Here is a 20,826-nt window from a genome sequence, read left to right as displayed (position 1 = left end):
TTGAAAGCAAGTCTAATTAATGGTAGATCTGTTCTATGTGTGCTATTTCTATGTGTCCTGTTCTTAAGTTCAATTTTTACGCTGTTTCAGCTTCAAACAACTTAAAATTCAATATTTGTGGTTATTGTATAGGGACTAGGGTTCCGTTTGGGACTGCTTCTCACCTTGATGAGTACAGAGCTGGACTGGGAGGGGATGACAGAGAGCTGCTGCAGGAGGCCCTGGGTGACAGTCAGACTCTGTTTCAGACTCTCGTTCTCCGCTGACAGACAGACAACCCGCTTCTCCGAGTCTGTGGCTCCCTGAGGAGGAACACAATGGATTACAGTAAGCATGATGAACAGGTTATATCACACTAAAGCATGCTGAACAGGTTATATCACACTAAAGCATGCTGAACAGGTTATATCACACTAAAGCATGCTGAACAGGTTATATCACACTAAAGCATGCTGAACAGGTTATATCACACTAAAGCATGCTGAACAGGTTATATATATCACACTAAAGAATGACGAACAGGTGATATCACACTAAAGAATGACGAACAGGTGATATCACACTAAAGAATGACGAACAGGTGATATCACACTAAAGCATGCTGAACAGGTTATATATATCACACTAAAGAATGACGAACAGGTGATATCACACTAAAGAATGACGAACAGGTGATATCACACTAAAGAATGATGAACAGGTTCTACCACACTAAAGCATGATGAACAGGTTCTACCTGTCAATACCGGTCCCACAATATTGCCTGTTTGTTGCCTAACCAGTATGATTTCCCTATAGGTTTAAAACCAAGCCAGTGAAAGATACCTCAATGCTGACACACCGTAGGGATTTTCACACGACACCATTTTGTCTCTGACTACAGCAGCAGTGTAAACATGTACCGCGGCAACTTTGCTGATAACAAACGGAGCAGATTGTCTTGAATGCTTACAGAGTCCGTTCTCAGTCTGGACAGCTCCTCCTCCCGCTCCTCAATGCAGCTCTTCAGTTCGTCGATCTGGGGAGGAAACAGGGGAAGTATGTCGTCTGTAGTCTTGTACAAGAAGCTTAAAGGGAAGACGATGGGATTTAAAAGGACGGATTTGATGCTGAAAAAGAGAGTCGTTTTTTTTTGTTCATCGATTGGAAATGTGCATTTGACAGTGTGCGGGTGGGTACTGTCGTAATGCTTTTAAAAGAGTATGAATTATGACTCATAGCACGCTAACTTCAATCATCTCCAAACTGCACGCAGAAACATACAAATGGTATTCATGAGCTCACCTGTCTCTGGGGAAGTAGAAAAAAGACCTACATCTCTAAATCTCTCATTATCCCTTTAAACATGAACAGGGTTAGGGACTATTTACATTCAATAAATTGAAGATGTTAACTTTATTACACCTTATAGTCAGATGGCTGACAACACAACTATGGGGGCTGATGATGGCAATTAGATAAAGTTCAGTGTTTGTGGCCAAATCCCCTGAAGTTAATAGTGGCTATTTAAACCCCTCTGAACCACGGAATACAGTTAGAGTATGGATGGATTACAGTTAGAGTATGGATGGATTACATGGATTACAGTTACAGTATGGATGGATTACATGGAATACAGTTAGAGTATGGATGGATTACAGTTAGAGTATGGATGGATTACAGTTAGAGTATGGATGGATTACAGTTAGAGTATGGATGGATTACAGTTAGAGTATGGATGGATTACATGGATTACAGTTACAGTATGGATGGATTACATGGAATACAGTTAGAGTATGGATGGATTACAGTTAGAGTATGGATGGATTACAGTTAGAGTATGGATGGATTACAGTTAGAGTATGGATGGATTACAGTTAGAGTATGGATGGATTACAGTTAGAGTATGGATGGATTACAGTTAGAGTATGGATGGATTACAGTTAGAGTATGGATGGATTACAGTTAGAGTATGGATGGATTACATGGATTACAGTTACAGTATGGATGGATTACATGGAATACAGTTAGAGTATGGATGGATTACAGTTAGAGTATGGATGGATAACAGTTACAGTATGGATGGATTACAGTTAGAGTATGGATGGATTACAGTTAGAGTATGGATGGATTACAGTTACAGTATGGATGGATTACAGTTAGAGTATGGATGGATTACATGGATTACAGTTACAGTATGGATGGATTACAGTTAGAGTATGGATGGATTACAGTTACAGTATGGATGGATTACAGTTAGAGTATGGATGGATTACAGTTACAGTATGGATGGATTACAGTTAGAGTATGGATGGATTACAGTTAGAGTATGGATGGATTACAGTTAGAGTATGGATGGATTACAGTTAGAGTATGGATGGATTACAGTTACAGTATGGATGGATTACAGTTACAGTATGGATGGATTACAGTTAGAGTATGGATGGATTACATGGATTACAGTTACAGTATGGATGGATTACAGTTACAGTATGGATGGATTACAGTTACAGTATGGATGGATTACAGTTACAGTATGGATGGATTACAGTTACAGTATGGATGGATTACAGTTACAGTATGGATGGATTACATGGATTACAGTTACAGTATGGATGGATTACAGTTACAGTATGGATGGATTACAGTTAGAGTATGGATGGATTACAGTTAGAGTATGGATGGATTACAGTTAGAGTATGGATGGATTACAGTTACAGTATGGATGGATTACAGTTAGAGTATGGATGGATTACAGTTAGAGTATGGATGGATTACAGTTACAGTATGGATGGATTACAGTTACAGTATGGATGGATTACATGGATTACAGTTACAGTATGGATGGATTACAGTTAGAGTATGGATGGATTACAGTTACAGTATGGATGGATTACAGTTACAGTATGGATGGATTACAGTTAGAGTATGGATGGATTACATGGATTACAGTTGATCCTGGCCCATAGACGACTTCCAGGGTAAGGAACCATCTGACTGACTATAAGGTGTAAAAAAGTTAGCTATACCTTAATTGAATTTACAAATCAATCATTGCAAATAGGGCATTAAATGGTCAAGGATTTCTTACTAAACTGAATCTGATAAGCTTTAGTAATTGTGTTTATGAGCCCAAGCGCTTCCCAGGTGCAACAAAGGGACAAGTGGGAAATGTCTTAAAACAGTCAAATGGCTGAATTGAGAAGCGATGAAAAGGATTAAATGATGTGTTTTGTGTCGTTTGTTTTGTTTTGTTACCATGACTACAAGTATCACTGAAATAATGCTCCTGTAGCATATTTGTTAACACATATTGTTCAGATGTATTGTATCATATAAGGGACATATATGTAATAAACATTTGAATACTAAATGTGTTACATATATATGAGCATATAAGTATAATGTATATATGCACATATATTTTATTTTTAAAAATTTTAAATTTTACCTTTATTTAACTAGGCAAGTCAGTTAAGAACAAATTCTTATTTTCAATGACGGCCTAGGAACAATGGGTTAACTGCCTGTTCAGGGGCAGAACGACAGATTTGTACCTTGTCAGCTCGGGGGCTTGAACTTGCAACCTTCCGGTTACTAATCCAACTCTCTAACCACTAGGCTACCCTGCCGCCCCAGGATATGGATATAAGGCAGAAATATTTGTCACATATATGAAAACGGCCCATTATTGTATATTCCAACATATATGTGACATATCTAGTGCCCTCAGAAACTTTTTCAACCCTATTGTTGTGTTACAGCCTGTAGTTAAAATGGGTTAAATCCAGATGTTGTGTCACAATACCCCATAGTGTTAAACGTAATGATGTTTTTACAAGTTTGTACATATGAATAAAACATGAAAAGCTGAAATGCTGTGGTTTAAAGTACTTAAGGGAAAATACTTTAAAGTATTACTTAAGTAGTTTTTTGTGGTATCTGTACTTTACTTTACTATTTATATATTTGACTACTTTTACTTTTACTTCACTACATTCCTAAAGAAAATAATGTACTTTTTACTCCATATATATCCCTTTAAGCATGGTGAAGTTATTAATTACACTTTGGATGGTGTATCAATACACCCAGTCACTACAAAGATACAAGCATCCTAACTCAGTTACCAGAGAGGTTAGAAACCACTCAGGGTCTCCCACTCCTCTTTCTATTCTGGTTAGAGTCAGTTTGCGCTGTACTGTGAAGGGAGTAGTACACAGCGTTGTACGAGATCTTCAGTTTCTTGGCAATTTCTCTCATGGAATAGCATTCATTTCTCAGAACAAGAATAGACTGATGAGTTTCAGAAGAAAGTTCTTTGTTTCTGGCCATTTTGAGCCTGTAATCGAACCCACAAATGCTGATGCTCCAGATACTCAACTCGTCTAAAGAAGGCCGGCTTTATTGCTTCTTTAAACAGCACAACAGTCTTCAGATGTGCTAACATAATTGCAAAAGGGTTTTCTAATGATCAAATAGCCTTTTAAAATGATAAACCTGGATTAGCTAACACAACGTGCCATTGGAACACAGGAGTGATGGTTGCTGATAATGGGCCTCTGAACGCCTATGTAGATATTCCATAAAAAATCTGCCGTTTCCAGCTACAATAGTAATTTACAACATTAACTATGTCTACACTGTATTTCTGATCAATTTAATGTTATTTTATTGGACAAAAAATGTGCTTTTCTTTCAAAAACAAGGACATTTCTAAGTGACCTCAAACTTTCAAACTTTTGTGTATATTGCCATATATTAGTTGGGGTGCTGGTGTTTGTCTCACTCACTCACTCACTCACTCACTCTCTCACTCTCTCACTCACTCTCTCAATTCAATTCAATGTGCTGTATTGGCTTGACGTAACAATGTACATATTGCCAAAGCTTACTTTGTATATTTACAATATTAAAATAATAAGAATCAAAATTGTCAACAGGACAACAATAACAACAATAACAACAATAACAACAGTAACAACAATAACAACAGTAACAACAATAACAACAGTAACAACAATAACAACAATAACAACAATAACAACAATAACAACAGTAACAACAGTAACAACAGTAACAACAATAGCAACAATAACAACAGTAACAACAATAACAACAATAACAACAATAACAACAGTAACAACAATAACAACAGTAACAACAATAACAACAATAACAACAATAACAACAGTAACAACAGTAACAACAGTAACAACAATAACAACAATAACAACAGTAACAACAATAACAACAATAACAACAATAACAACAGTAACAACAATAACAACAGTAACAACAATAACAACAATAACAACAGTAACAACAGTAACAACAGTAACAACAATAACAACAATAACAACAGTAACAACAATAACAACAATAACAACAGTAACAACAATAACAACAGTAACAACAATAACAACAATAACAACAATAACAGTAACAACAATAACAACAGTAACAACAATAACAGTAACAACAATAACAACAATAACAACAATAACAACAGTAACAACAATAACAGTAACAACAATAACAACAGTAACAACAATAACAGTAACAACAATAACAACAGTAACAACAATAACAACAGTGACAACAATAACAACAGTAACAACAATAACAACAGCAACAATAACAACAGTAACAACAGTAACAACAACAGCAACAGTAACAATAACAACCAAGGGTCTAAATAACCATACATCGAACAATAACAATAAGTATACAGTACAGTACATGTACAGGTTGATTGGTCTGTCAGACACTGTCCCTCATCTTATGGCAGGCAGCAATGTAGTGTGCTGCCAACCCACAGCTCTCTGCGTCCTCCCCCAACAGGACGGGTATTTTAGTCTCATCCGAGAGGTTTTTGAAACCTTTGGGGAAATGACACTCTCTAATAGTTTTATATTTTGTACATTTTGTCAGGAAATGCAGCTCTGTCTCGGGTTCTGCTGTTGTGCAGTGGATACACAGCCTTTCCTCTACAGGGAGCCAGGTTTTCCTGTGTCTACCCTTCTCAATGGCAAGGCTGTGCTCACTGAGCCTGTTCTCTCTCTCTCTCTCTCTCTCTCTCTCTCTCTCTCTCTCTCTCTCTCTCTCTCTCTCTCTCTCTCTCTCTCTCTCTCTCACTCTCTTTCTCTCTCTCGGTGTGCATGCGTGTTTACATTCGTGCATGCATATGCATGTGTGATGGATTGTACCTGATGTTGGAAGACCTGTACTCGTGAGTGTCGGTCCTGTTCTCTCTGCTCCAGTTGGGAGTGCAGCAGCCGTAGTTCTCCCCTCAGCTGGCTCTTCTCTCCCTGTAGTCCATACAGAGACTCTACCAGCCTGTGGAGCCCTGCCCCGGCACCAGGGACATCAGCACCACACTCACCTAAAGGCAGACAATACTCTAGGATTATGACAGACATCTTTTGTCATTATACTCATTATCATCAGCAGTAGTATTATCCTCATCATCACCACCATCATCAACATCATCACCAACATTAGCATCAACATTAGCATCACCCACTTTCTTCATCATCATCATCATCATCATCACTATCACCGCTATCATCATCACCACTATCGCCTCTATCCCTCACTATCACCATTATCACCATTACCACTATCACTCCCATCACCACTATCATAATCCCCACTATCACCATTACCACTACCACCACTATCATCATCACCACTATCACCACTATCACCCCTATTATCATCACCACTATCACCATTACCACTATCACTCCTATCACCACTATTATCGTCACCACTATCACTCCTATCAACACTATTATCATCACCACTATCATCATCACCACTATCACCATTATCACCACTATCATCATCACCACTATCATCATCACCACTATCACCATTATCACCACTATCATCATCACCACTATCACCATCATCACCACTATCACCATTACCACTATCACTCCTATCACCACTATTATCGTCACCACTATCACTCCTATCAACACTATTATCATCACCACTATCACCACTATTATCATCACCACTATCATCATCACCACTATCACCATTATCACCACTATCATCATCACCACTATCATCATCACCACTATCACCATTATCACCACTATCATCATCACCACTATCACCATCATCACCACTATCACCATTATCACCACTATCATCATCACCACCACTATCATCATCACCACTATCACCACTATCATCATCGCCCATATCACCATTATCACCACTATCATCATCACCACTATCATCATCATCACTATCACCACTATCACCACTGTCATCATCACCACTATCACCATTATCACCATTATTATCATCACCACTATCACCATCATCACCACTATCACCACTTTTCACCATTATCATCATCATGTAGAAATACAATGTATCAACATCACTATTACCTGACCTTAATTAAACTCATTGTGCACTTAAAACACAGCATAGTAATCACACACACAATGTACACATACATAGTAGTCATGCCGTAGTCACAGTAGTCACACAGCCATCATAGTAGTCACACAGCCATCATAGTAGTCACACAGTAGTCATAGTAGTCACACAGTAGTCACATAGTAGTCGCACAGTAGTCATACTGGTCACACAGTAGTCACATAGTAGTCATAGTAGTCAGACAGTAGTCACATAGTAGTCAGACAGTAGTCAGACAGTAGTCAGACAATAGTCACATACAGTGCCTTGCGAAAGTATTCGGCCCCCTTGAACTAGTGGGACACAATCAACAAGTGGGACACAATCATGAAGTGGAACGACATTTATTGGATATTTCAAACTTTTTTAACAAATCAAAAACTGAAAAATTGGGCGTGCAAAATTATTCAGCCCCTTTAACTTTCAGTGCAGCAAACTCTCTCCAGAAGTTCAGTGAGGATCTCTGAATGATCCAATGTTGACCTAAATGACTAATGATGATAAATACAATCCACCTGTGTGTAATCAAGTCTCCGTATAAATGCACCTGCACTGTGATAGTCTCAGAGGTCCGTTAAAAGCGCAGAGAGCATCATGAAGAACAAGGAACACACCAGGCAGGTCCGAGATACTGCTGTGAAGACGTTTAAAGCCGGATTTGAATACAAAAATATTTCCCAAGCTTTAAACATCCCAAGGAGCACTGTGCAAGCGATACTATTGAAATGGAAGGAGTATCAGACCACTGCAAATCTACCAAGACCTGGCCGTCCCTCTAAACTTTCAGCTCATACAAGGAGAAGACTGATCAGAGATGCAGCCAAGAGGCCCATGATCACTCTGGATGAACTGCAGAGATCTACAGCTGAGGTGGGAGACTCTGTCCATAGGACAACAATCAGTCGTATATTGCACAAATCTGGCCTTTATGGAAGAGTGGCGAAGAAAGCCATTTCTTAAAGATATCCATAAAAAGTGTCGTTTAAAGTTTGCCACAAGCCACCTGGGAGACACACCAAACATGTGGAAGAAGGTGCTCTGGTCAGATGAAACCAAAATTGACAACAATGGCAACAATGCAAAACGTTATGTTTGGCGTAAAAGCAACACAGCTCATCACCCTGAACACACCATCCCCACTGTCAAACATGGTGGTGGCAGCATCATGGTTTGGGCCTGCTTTTCTTCAGCAGGGACAGGGAAGATGGTTAAAATTGATGGGAAGATGGATGGAGCCAAATACAGGACCATTCTGGAAGAAAACCTGATGGAGTCTGCAAAAGACCTGAGACTGGGACGGAGATTTGTCTTCCAACAAGACAATGATCCAAAACATAAAGCAAAATCTACAATGGAATGGTTCAAAAATAAACATATCCAGGTGTTAGAATGGCCAAGTCAAAGTCCAGACCTGAATCCAATCGAGAATCTGTGGAAATAACTGAAAACTGCTGTTCACAAATGCTCTCCATCCAACCTCACTGAGCTCGAGCTGTTTTGCAAGGAGGAATGGGAAAAAAATGTCAGTCTCTTGATGTGCAAAATTGATAGAGACATACCCCAAGCGACTTACAGCTGTAATCGCAGCAAAAGGTGGTGCTACAAAGTATTAACTTAAGGGGGCTGAATAATTTTGCACGCCCAATTTTTTAGTTTTTGATTTGTTAAAAAAGTTTGAAATATCCAATAAATGTCGATCCACTTCATGATTGTGTCCCATTTGTTGTTGATTCTTCACAAAAAAATACAGTTTTATATCTTTATGTTTGAAGCCTGAAATGTGGCAAAAGGTCGCAAAGTTCAAGGGGGCCGAATACTTTCCAAGGCACTGTACCAGTGACATGGTAGTTACTCAGTAGTCACACAGTAGTCAGACAGTAGTCACACAGTAGAGTAGTCAGATAGTTGTCACATAGTGGTCAGATAGCAGTCACTCAGTAGTCACATAGCAGTGACTTGGTAGTTACTCAGTAGTCAGACAGTAGTCAGACAGTAGTCACACAGTAAAGTAGTCAGATAGTAGTCACATAGCAGTCACTCAGCAGTCACATAGCAGTTCATACAGCAGTGACATGCTAGTTACTCAGTAGTCAGACAGTAGTCACAGGGTCGTCACATTTTAGTCACATAGTAGTCATACAGTAGTCACATAGTCATCGCACAGTAGTCACATCTAATGCACAAAGTGAAGGTGTATGTTTCACACTCACAAGCACTGCCTTTAGTCTACAACCTTTATAAAGTTCATGCAAAGCAAGTGAGACCAGTTCTGTGTCCCAGATGGCACCCTATCCTCTTTCTAGTGCACTACTTTTAACCAGAGCTACAGTACTTTAGGGCCCTGGTCAAAAGTAGTGCACTAGAAAGGGAATAGGGTGCAACCCTCTCAGAACATGGTGCCCAGTAGATGTTTTAATCAGTTTCCTCCTCCTGCATGATTTATGGTGTTCTGTCTCTGCCAGGACTGTTTCTGTTTCTCTTTCCTGTTCTCTACACTAATCAACCACGCAGCCTCTGGTTGAACCACGCAACCACGCAGCCTCTGTCAGCTCTGCTGTGCTGTGTCACTGTTTTAGGAGGTGGGGCGAGGTGGTGATTGGAGGGAGACAGGGGAGGAAGAGGAGAGGGGGGGTGGGGGTCTACATAGCCAGAGGAGAGGGGGGGTGGGGGTCTACATAGCCAGAGGAGAGGGGGGGTGGGGGTCTACATATCCAGAGGAGAGGGGGGTGGGGGTCTACATAGCCAGAGGAGAGGGGGGGTGGGGGTCTACATAGCCAGAGGAGAGGGGGGGTGGGGGTCTACATATCCAGAGGAGAGGGGGGGTGGGGGTCTACATAGCCAGAGGAGAGGGGGGGTGGGGGTCTACATAGCCAGAGGAGAGGGGGGGTGGGGGTCTACATATCCAGAGGAGAGGGGGGGTGGGGGTCTACATAGCCAGAGGAGAGGGGGGGTGGGGGTCTACATAGCCAGAGGAGAGGGGGGGTGGGGGTCTACATAGCCAGAGGAGATGGGGGGTGGGGGTCTACATAGCCAGAGGAGAGGGGGGGTGGGGGTCTACATAGCCAGAGGAGATGGGGGGTGGGGGTCTACATAGCCAGAGGAGATGGGGGGTGGGGGTCTACATAGCCAGAGGAGAGGGGGGGTGGGGGTCTACATAGCCAGAGGAGATGGGGGTCTACATAGCCAGAGGAGATGGGGGGTGGGGGTCTACATAGCCAGAGGAGATGGGGGGTGGGGGTCTACATATCCAGAGGAGAGGGGGGGTGGGGGTCTACATATCCAGAGGAGAGGGGGGGTGGGGGTCTACATATCCAGAGGAGAGGGGGGGTGGGGGTCTACATAGCCAGAGGAGATGCTGGATGTTTAACTCAAGGGCAGATGCAGACACGTGATCCTGGGAAAATGTGATGGGGGGAATACAGGCTTTAATGTTTTCCACTCGGGTGGAAGTAATGGATCAGCCTGCTAGTTAAACCTGCCTTTTACCTCACATGCTAAATGAAGTTTGGGTCCATATTAAATGACCCATGTTAAATGTCTCAAAGAGCAGACTATATAACCATGTCTAAGTAGAGTAAAGCAACATGATCACAGTGAGAGTTTAGACACTGTGTTGTAGACGAGCTACATGATAAACAACTAACGATAAGAGAAATGTGGAAGGTGTTTCAGCTTTACACAACATGCACATTTCTAACATCCTGGAGAGTCTTTGGGTATGAATGACGGGTGATTGTGGAGAATCTCCCAACTCACACACCGTGTAGATCACCATCGGAACACATCTCATTAGAAGGGATAGAACACCGTCTACAAAAACAAACACCAACGAAGGAGAACAGAACAACACACTACAGTAGCTGTTGTTGACATCCCTTCAGAGAGGCAGAGCGCCCAATTGTCATACCTGTCATAAAAGCAAAGATAACTTAATAGAAAATGACTCTAGTAAAAGTGAAAGTCACCCAGTAAAATACTACTTGAGTAAAAGTCTAAAAGTATTTGGTTTTAAATATAGTTAAGTATCAAAAGTAAATGTAAATGTAGAAATAATTTTAAATTCCTTATATTAAGCAAACCAGACGGCACACTTTTCTTGTTTTTTAAATTTACGGATAGCCAGGGGCACACTCCAACACTCATCATTTACAAATTAAGAATTTAAGGCAGTAGGATGACCAGGGATGTTCTCTTGATAAGTGCGTGAATTGGACCATTTTCCTGTCCTGCCATGAGCATTTTAAATGTAACGAGTACTTTTGGTTGTCAGGGAAAATGTATGGATTAAAAAGCACATTCTTTTCTTTAGGAATGTAGTGGAGTAAAAGTAAATAGTAAAGTATATATAAATAGTAAAGTAAAGTACAGATACCCCCCAAAACAACTTAAGTAATACTTTAAAGTATTTTTACTTCAGTACTATACACCACTACTTTTCTGCTCTGACCAGCCTGCAGAAAACACCGATCACAGAAACAACCAGAAAGCCTTTCCTTTCCTCCACCAGGACACACAGCCTGCATCACAAATCTTTCCCTATTCATTTAACCTTTATTTAACTAAGCAGGTCACTTCAGAACAAATTCTTATATACAATGACGGCCTGTCTGCAGTGATGCCTCTAGCACTGAGATGCAGTGCCTTGGACCACTGCGCCACTCAGGAGCCCATATTCCCCCCCAGGGCTCTGGTCAAATGTTACCATATTACCCCCAGGGCCCTTGTAAGGGGTGCGTAACTGGTGGCAGGGAAGTCAGACGCAGGAGAGCAGAACTAGGTAATAGCCGGAGCAGTTTAATTTAAAAAACCAACGGCATAAGAAAATAACCAACATGTGCACAAGCACTTACAACAAACAATTCCACACAAAGACATGGAGGGAACAGAGGGTTAAATACACAACACCTAATGAGGGTAATGAAAACTAGGTGTGTAGGAAGACAAGACAAAACAAATGGAAAATGAAAAGTGGATCGACGATGGCTAGAAGACCGGTGACGCCGACCGCTGAACGCCGCCCGAACAAGGAGAGGAACCGACTTCGGTGGAAGTCGTGACAGCCCTGGTCAAATATTACCCTATTCCCCCAGGGCTCTGGTCAAATGTTACCCTATTACCCCCAGGGCTCTGGTCAAATGTTACCCTATTCCCCCAGGGCTCTGGTCAAATGTTACCCTATTACCCCCAGGGCTCTGGTCAAATGTTACCCTATTACCCCCAGGGCCCTGGTCAAATGTTACCCTATTACCCCCAGGGTTCTGGTCAAATGTTACCCTATTACCCCCAGGGCTCTGGTCAAATGTTACCCTATTACCCCCAGGGTTCTGGTCAAATGTTACCCTATTACCCCCAGGGCCCTGGTCAAATGTTACCAGATTTCCCCAGGGCCCTGGTCAAATGTTACCTGATTCCCCCAGGGCCCTGGTCAAATGTTACCCTATTCCCCCCAGGGTTCTGGTTAAATGTTACTCGATTCCCCCCAGGGCCCTGGCCAAATGTTACTCGATTCCCCCCAGGGTTCTGGTTAAATGTTACTCGATTCCCCCCAGGGTTCTGGTTAAATGTTACCCGATTCCCCCCAGGGCCCTGGCCAAATGTTATCCTATTCCCCCCAGGGTTCTGGTTAAATGTTACCCGATTCCCCTTAGGGTTCTGGTTAAATGTTACTCGATTCCCCCCAGGGTTCTGGTCAAATGTTACCCGATTCCCCCCAGGGTTCTGGTTAAATGTTACTCGATTCCCCCCAGGGTTCTGGTTAAATGTTACTCGATTCCCCCCAGGGATCTGACCAAATGTTAGCCGATTCCCCCCAGGGCTCTGGTTAAATGTTACCCGATTCCCCCCAGGGCTCTGGTTAAATGTTACCCGATTCCCCCAGGGTTCTGGTCAAATGTTACCCGATTCCCCCCAGGGTTCTGGTCAAATGTTACCCGATTCCCCCCAGGGCTCTGGTCAAATGTTACCCGATTCCCCCAGGGTTCTGGTAAAATGTTACCCGATTCCCCCCAGGGTTCTGGTCAAATGTTACCCTATTCCCCCCAGGGCCCTGGCCAAATGTTACCCGATTCCCCCCAGGGCTCTGGTTAAATGTTACCCGATTCCCCCAGGGTTCTGGTCAAATGTTACTCGATTCCCCCCAGGGCTCTGGTTAAATGTTACCCGATTCCCCCAGGGTTCTGGTCAAATGTTACCCGATTCCCCCCAGGGCTCTGGTCAAATGTTACCCGATTCCCCCCAGGGTTCTGGTTAAATGTTACTCGATTCCCCCCAGGGTTCTGGTCAAATGTTACCCGATTCCCCCCAGGGTTCTGGTCAAATGTTACCCGATTCCCCCCAGGGTTCTGGTCAAATGTTACCCGATTCCCCCCATGGCTCTGGTTAAAAGTATTGCACTATATATAGGGAATAGGTTGCCATTTGGGAGTGGGAGGTCAAATGTTACCCGATTCCCCCCAGGGCTCTGGTCAAATGTTACCCGATTCCCCCCAGGGTTCTGGTTAAATGTTACTCGATTCCCCCCAGGGTTCTGGTCAAATGTTACCCGATTCCCCCCAGGGTTCTGGTCAAATGTTACCCGATTCCCCCCAGGGTTCTGGTCAAATGTTACCCGATTCCCCCCATGGCTCTGGTTAAAAGTATTGCACTATATATAGGGAATAGGTTGCCATTTGGGAGTGGGAGGCGCACACAGTAGCTGTTGACAACACCTCAGAGAGGCAGGCGGCTCAGACCTGCAGAACAACCAAACAACCTTTCCTTTCCTGCACCAGGATCATAACACTGGGAAGTGTGGGAAGTGCCCCCCTCCGATCCCTGTCCCAGGGCTATTTATATCTGACACGTACACGTGGAGGTCTAGCATCTAGCATGTGACGGAGGCTGGTATGTAAGTGCAGTGGAGGGAAGAGAAAGCAGCACTCACAGGGATAGTTTATTCATGATATAACAACTGATTCCCTGGCCAAGTACCATTGTACCATACATCCATCTCTTTATCTAACTCTGTCTAACACTCACAGGGATAGGTTATAACAACTGATTCCCTGGCCAAGTACCATTGTACCATACATCCATCTCTTTATCTAACTCTGTCTAACACTCACAGGGATAGGTTATAACAACTGATTCCCTGGCCAAGTACCATTGTACCATACATCCATCTCTTTATCTAACTCTGTCTAACACTCACAGGGATAGGTTATAACAACTGATTCCCTGGCCAAGTACCATAGTACCATACATCCATCCATCTCTTTATCTAACTCTGTTTGACGCGTAATGAGAGGAAGTGATGCCTGAGGTCTCCCACTTAGGAAAGCCACACATTCTGCTGCAGAGCAGAGAGAACCTCGTTTTGGTTCATCAAGTGGCATGTTTCTCCAGGGTTATACTGTACTAGTCAGAGAGCAGTATTTCCTTATTAGGAGAGAGGAGGGATCACTTACTATGCAGAGCCCACTGTCACTGTCACACCAATCTGTCATGACATCCTAAACACTCAAATGAGTAGCTGATTCGATTTTGGGTGCCGACATTACTGTCACACATACAGCCAACACACACATTACAGAACGTTTATGATATTATACACATACAACCACACACACAAGCATGGGCATACACACACACACACACACACACACACACACACACACACACACACACACACACACACACACACACACACACACACACACACACACACACACACACACACAGACAGATAGGTTGATAAGGGTGAGGGAGGGCTGTCCTTCTGTTGTCCAAATCAGAATATCTGATTAAATCTAAAGGAAAGCAGATCCCTCAACACTATCCATGGCTTTGAGGTCAGTTCATCTGCATCCCAAAGGTCATCCTATTCTCTACATAGTGCATTACTTTGACCAGCCAAAGGCCACTATCTTTGGAATAGGGTTCCATTTGTGACACAACTACAGTCTGATGTCATTCCTCATCCCTAATTCCAACTTGATTGACACCAACAGCCCTCTTCTAAGAAGCCTGAACATTGTGGAATAGATTGTCTTTCTCCCAAACTCTCTGCCCTGTTCTACATCCCAAAGGGAACCCTGTTATAGAGCACTGTTGACTGTTCCCTATGGGAACGTTACCCCTCTGCTCTCAATTCAATTCAATTCAAGGGGCTTTATTAGCATGGGAAACATGTGTTAACATTGCCAAAGCAAGTGAGGTAGATAATATACAAAAGTGAAATAAACAATAAAAATGTACTCTCTATGACTAGCACTGTCTCCTCCCTTGTCTCTCTATGACTAGCACTGTCTCCTCCCTTGTCTCTCTATGACTAGCACTGTCTCCTCCCTTGTCTCTCTATGACTAGCACTGTCTCCTCCCTTGTCTCTCTATGACTAGCACAGTCTCCTCCCTTGTCTCTCTATGACTAGCACTGTCTCCTCCCTTGTCTCTCTATGACTAGCACTGTCTCCTCCCTTGTCTCTCTATGACTAGCACTGTCTCCTCCCTTGTCTCTCTATGACTAGCACTGTCTCCTCCCTTGTCTCTCTATGACTAGCACTGTCTCCTCCCTTGTCTCTCTATGACTAGCACTGTCTCCTCCCTTGTCTCTCTATGACTAGCACAGTCTCCTCCCTTGTCTCTCTATGACTAGCACTGTCTCCTCCCTTGTCTCTCTATGACTAGCACTGTCTCCTCCCTTGTCTCTCTATGACTAGCACTGTCTCCTCCCTTGTCTCTCTATGACTAGCACTGTCTCCTCCCTTGTCTCTCTATGACTAGCACTGTCTCCTCCCTTGTCTCTCTATGACTAGCACTGTCTCCTCCCTTGTCTCTCTATGACTAGCACTGTCTCCTCCCTTGTCTCTCTATGACTAGCACTGTCTCCTCCCTTGTCTCTCTATGACTAGCACTGTCTCCTCCCTTGTCTCTCTATGACTAGCACTGTCTCCTCCCTTGTCTCTCTATGACTAGCACTGTCTCCTCCCTTGTCTCTCTATGACTAGCACTGTCTCCTCCCTTGTCTCTCTATGACTAGCACTGTCTCCTCCCTTGTCTCTCTATGACTAGCACTGTCTCCTCCCTTGTCTCTCTATGACTAGCACTGTCTCCTCCCTTGTCTCTCTATGACTAGCACTGTCTCCTCCCTTGTCTCTCTATGACTAGCACTGTCTCCTCCCTTGTCTCTCTATGACTAGCACTGTCTCCTCCCTTGTCTCTCTATGACTAGCACTGTCTCCTCCCTTGTCTCTCTATGACTAGCACTGTCTCCTCCCTTGTCTCTCTACAGTGAAAGTAAATACCTGAGTTTCCACAGCCACTCTCTTCACGTGATGCAAGACATTATAACCATCCACTGTGTTTTTTCATACAAGCACTAAATAAATAGTCAATATCTCAGTCAGGTGTAGCCTGTCTTCTTTTCTCTGTAGTACAGACTGGAATATACCCTCCCTCCCTCCCTCCCCATTTATGACCTTTTACCATAAATCTCCTTAAAATGACTCCTTCCATTTTCTCCTCCTCTGTCTTCCACTTCCTTTCCATCGTCTCCCCACACCTTACACCTCCATCCCCTGCTCCACCTCTCTCACTCTGTCGTTCCTTCTCTTCCTCTGATCCTGGACTCAAACCCCCTTGAAATGTAATCCCCCCACCTAACACCTCCATCCCCTGCTCCACCTCTCTCACTCTGTCGTTCCTTCTCTTCCTCTGATCCTGGACTCAAACCCCCTTGAAATGTAATCCCCCCACCTAACACCTCCATCCTCTGCTCCACCTCTCTCACTCTGTCGTTCCTTCTCTTCCTCTGATCCTGGACTCAAACCCCCTTGAAATGTAATCCCCCCACCTAACATCTCCATCCCCCACTCCACCTCTCTCACTCTGTCGTTCCTTCTCTTCCTCTGATCCTGGACTCAAACCCCATTGAAATGTAATCCCCCCACCTAACACCTCCATCCCCCACTCCACCTCTCTCACTCTGTCGTTCCTTCTCTTCCTCTGATCCTGGACTCAAACTCCCTTGAAATGTAATCCCCTCACCTCCTCCCACTTCACACCATGTTAATACCTCCCTCCAACCCCCTCCCAAACCCATTCTCTCTCCTCTTGTCTCACCTCCCCTCCTCCCCTCCACTTGACTTATATCCACCCTTCTCCCCCTACTTCCTTGTACCCCCCTCCTTCCCTCCCTCCCCTGTCTCACCGTCGCTCCCAGGGGTGCTCGGTGTGTATTGCTGGGTGGTGATGACCTCCTCCAGGCTGTCGATGACGCTGTTCTTATCTCTCAGCCTCTGACGGTACGATGTCCTCAGGGTCTTCATCTGGCGGCGGTGCTGGGCCCGGTGCCTCTTCAGCTGGACCCGGTACTGATCAGCCTGCTGCTGCAGCTGCTGGAGGTGGGAGTACTGCTCCAGAAAACTCAGCAAGTGGGACATCACCGCCACCAAGGGAGACTCAGACATCAACTGGACCAGGAGGAAACATGGGTTTAGATAGATTTCATCTAACAAGGCCAAGGCTTGAAGCAAGAAACTGTAGTATTTATTGCATGTGTACTTAACCAAGGGAGACTCCCACAACTAAACCAGCAGGAAGTTAGATACAGCATCCGTTCTAAGAAGGTCATGGCTACAACTAGACCAGCAGGAAGTTTAGATACAGCATCAGTTCTAAGAAGGTCATGGCTACAACTAAACCAGCAGGAAGTTTAGATAATGCATCAGTTCTAAGAAGGTCATGGCTACAACTAAACCAGCAGGAAGTTTAGATAATGCATCAGTTCTAAGAAGGTCATGGCTACAACTAGACCAGCAGGAAGTTTAGATACAGCATCAGTTCTAAGAAGGTCATGGCTACAACTAGACCAGCAGGAAGTTTAGATACAGCATCAGTTCTAAGAAGGTCATGGCTACAACTAGACCAACAGGAAGTTTAGATAATGCAACAGTTCTAAGAAGGTCATGGCTACAACTAGAAGCAACAGTACTATTGTGTAAATGAGACCCTATATTGAGCACTACTTTTGACCAGGGCCTATAGGGAATAGGATGCCAAGGTGTTTGTGGTGAAGCCTACCTTTCCTGCCGTCTCCAGCTGCACCTGGACCTCCCTCCTTTTCTCGTTCTCTTGTTTAAAGGACAGGAAGGCACCCAGAGGAGTGCATGCTGGGATATCAGGCACTTCACCACCTCCACCATCATCTTCATCACTCAGGGACAGGCCGTCACTATCACTGCTACTGCCTTGAAGAAAATACATCAGCATTTTAATAAGGGCATGAATTCACATGATCAATCACTGAGAAATCACCATAAATCACCATGAGAAATCACCATAAATCACCATGAGAAATCACCATGAGAAATCACCATAATTCACCATGAGAAATCACCATAAATCACCATGAGAAATCACCATAAATCACCATGAGAAATCACCATGAGAAATCACCATAAATCACCATGAGAAATCACCATGAGAAATCACCATAATTCACCATGAGAAATCACCATAAATCACCATGAGAAATCACCATAAATCACCATGAGAAATCACCATAAATCACCACGAGAGATATACCACATCAGAACAGTAGCTATTATGATTCCTGTTATTCCTATTCTACAGTAGCTATTGGGCTCCTGAGTGGCACAGCAGTCTGAGGCACTGCATCTCAGTGCAAGAGGCATCACCACAGTCCCTGGCTCAAATCCAGGCTGTATCACATCCGGCTGTGATTGGGAGTCCCATAGGGCGGCGTACAATTGGCCCAGCGTCGTCCGGGTTTGGCCGGGGTAGGCCGTCATTGTAAATAAGAATTTGTTCATAACTGACTTGCCTAGATAAATAAAGGTAAAAACATTTTTTAAGCCTGGTATTGAAGTGTCTATTGATCACCATGAGAAATATCTATCTATACCATAATAACAGCAATTATCACTGATATCTGTCAGTAGTAAGTACAGTAGTTAAGTATTTAACCAGTGTTACAGATGCTTCTATTTATAGACATTGTTGTCATAAAGCATCCACTCACTGGAGTCACTCAACCTGCTGCCACGCCCCCTTTTCTTCCTCTCCTTCCTGGGGGTGTGGCCTTTTATCCTCCTGCTCCTTGTTTCCATGGAAACACGTCCTGGCTCCTGATCACAGCAACAGACAGACAGGGGGATGGCAGAGAGCAGAAACAGACATTAGTGTTACTAAATACTGTTTTTACCTCCAACACAGACACGACACACACACACATACACACTGCAAGCCTGCAATGACACTGTCAGCCCAGATGCTGTTCCCCATATACAATAGACCTACACAACATGTATTACAGCATGAACATCTCTCTCTACCGACATAAAATAGCATTTCAGATGTACGTCTGTGAGACTAGCAGTAACATATCCCCCAGACAGTAGACTTACAGAAATAGCTCAGTATCTATACAGTTTCCCTGCTGTCATGGGATTGGTTGTCCTGCTGATGGTTACCATCCTCTGATGACAAGACAAAGGAACCGCGTGGGGATGTAGATAAACCCTGTTACTAGACTCTACTGAGGGCTGTAGATAAACATCATTACTAGACTCTACTGAGGGCTGTAGATAAACCCTGTTACTAGACTCTACTGAGGACTGTAGATAAACCCTGTTACTAGACCCTACTGAGGGTTGTAGATAAACCCTGTTACTAGACTCTACTGAGGTCTGTAGATAAACCCTGTTACTAGACTCTACTGAGGGCTGTAGATAAACATCATTACTAGACTCTACTGAGGGCTGTAGATAAACATCATTACTAGACTATACTGAGGGCTGTAGATAAACGTCATTACTAGACTCTACTGAGGGCTGCAGATAAACCCTGTTACTAGACTACTGAGGGCTGTAGATAAACACTGTTACTAGACTCTATTGAGAGCTGTAGATAAACCTTGTTACTAGACTCTACTGAGGGCTGTAGATAAACCCTGTTACTAGACTCTACTGAGGACTGTAGATAAACCCTGTTACTAGACTCTACTGAGGACTGTAGATAAACCCTGTTACTAGACTCTACTGAGGGCTGTAGATAAACCCTGTTACTAGACTCTACTGAGGACTGTAGATAAACCCTGTTACTAGACTCTACTGAGGGCTGTAGATAAACATCATTACTAGACTCTACTGAGGGCTGTAGATAAACGTCATTACTAGACTCTACTGAGGGCTGCAGATAAACCCTGTTACTAGACTACTGGGGGCTGTAGATAAACACTGTTACTAGACTCTATTGAGGGCTGTAGATAAACCCTGTTACTAGACTCTACTGAGGGCTGTAGATAAACCCTGTTACTAGACTCTACTGAGGACTGTAGATAAACCCTGTTACTAGACTCTACTGAGGGCTGTAGATAAACCCTGTTACTAGACTCTACTGAGGACT

The 20,826-nt window shown here is 43.4% G+C and overlaps 1 protein-coding gene across 1 annotated transcript in view; it reads right to left on the bottom strand.

The window, feature by feature from the left end:
• Positions 1-20,826, bottom strand: part of LOC109879830 (kinesin-like protein KIFC3) — a 35,695-nt gene that overhangs the window by 11,825 nt on the left and 3,044 nt on the right. The window contains exons 3-8 of the mRNA XM_031816401.1: positions 19,442-19,547; positions 18,481-18,647; positions 17,609-17,870; positions 6,189-6,364; positions 953-1,018; positions 165-302 (exon numbers count right to left, since the gene is read on the bottom strand). Coding sequence (XP_031672261.1) covers positions 165-302; positions 953-1,018; positions 6,189-6,364; positions 17,609-17,870; positions 18,481-18,647; positions 19,442-19,547 — 915 coding nt within the window. The remainder of the gene's footprint in view (positions 1-164; positions 303-952; positions 1,019-6,188; positions 6,365-17,608; positions 17,871-18,480; positions 18,648-19,441; positions 19,548-20,826) is intronic.

Source organism: Oncorhynchus kisutch, unplaced genomic scaffold, assembly GCF_002021735.2.
Source record: "Oncorhynchus kisutch isolate 150728-3 unplaced genomic scaffold, Okis_V2 scaffold787, whole genome shotgun sequence".
Taxonomy (NCBI): domain Eukaryota; kingdom Metazoa; phylum Chordata; class Actinopteri; order Salmoniformes; family Salmonidae; genus Oncorhynchus; species Oncorhynchus kisutch.
Note: the sequence above shows the minus strand (reverse complement) of the source record. Positions and strands in the feature narration are given on the sequence as shown.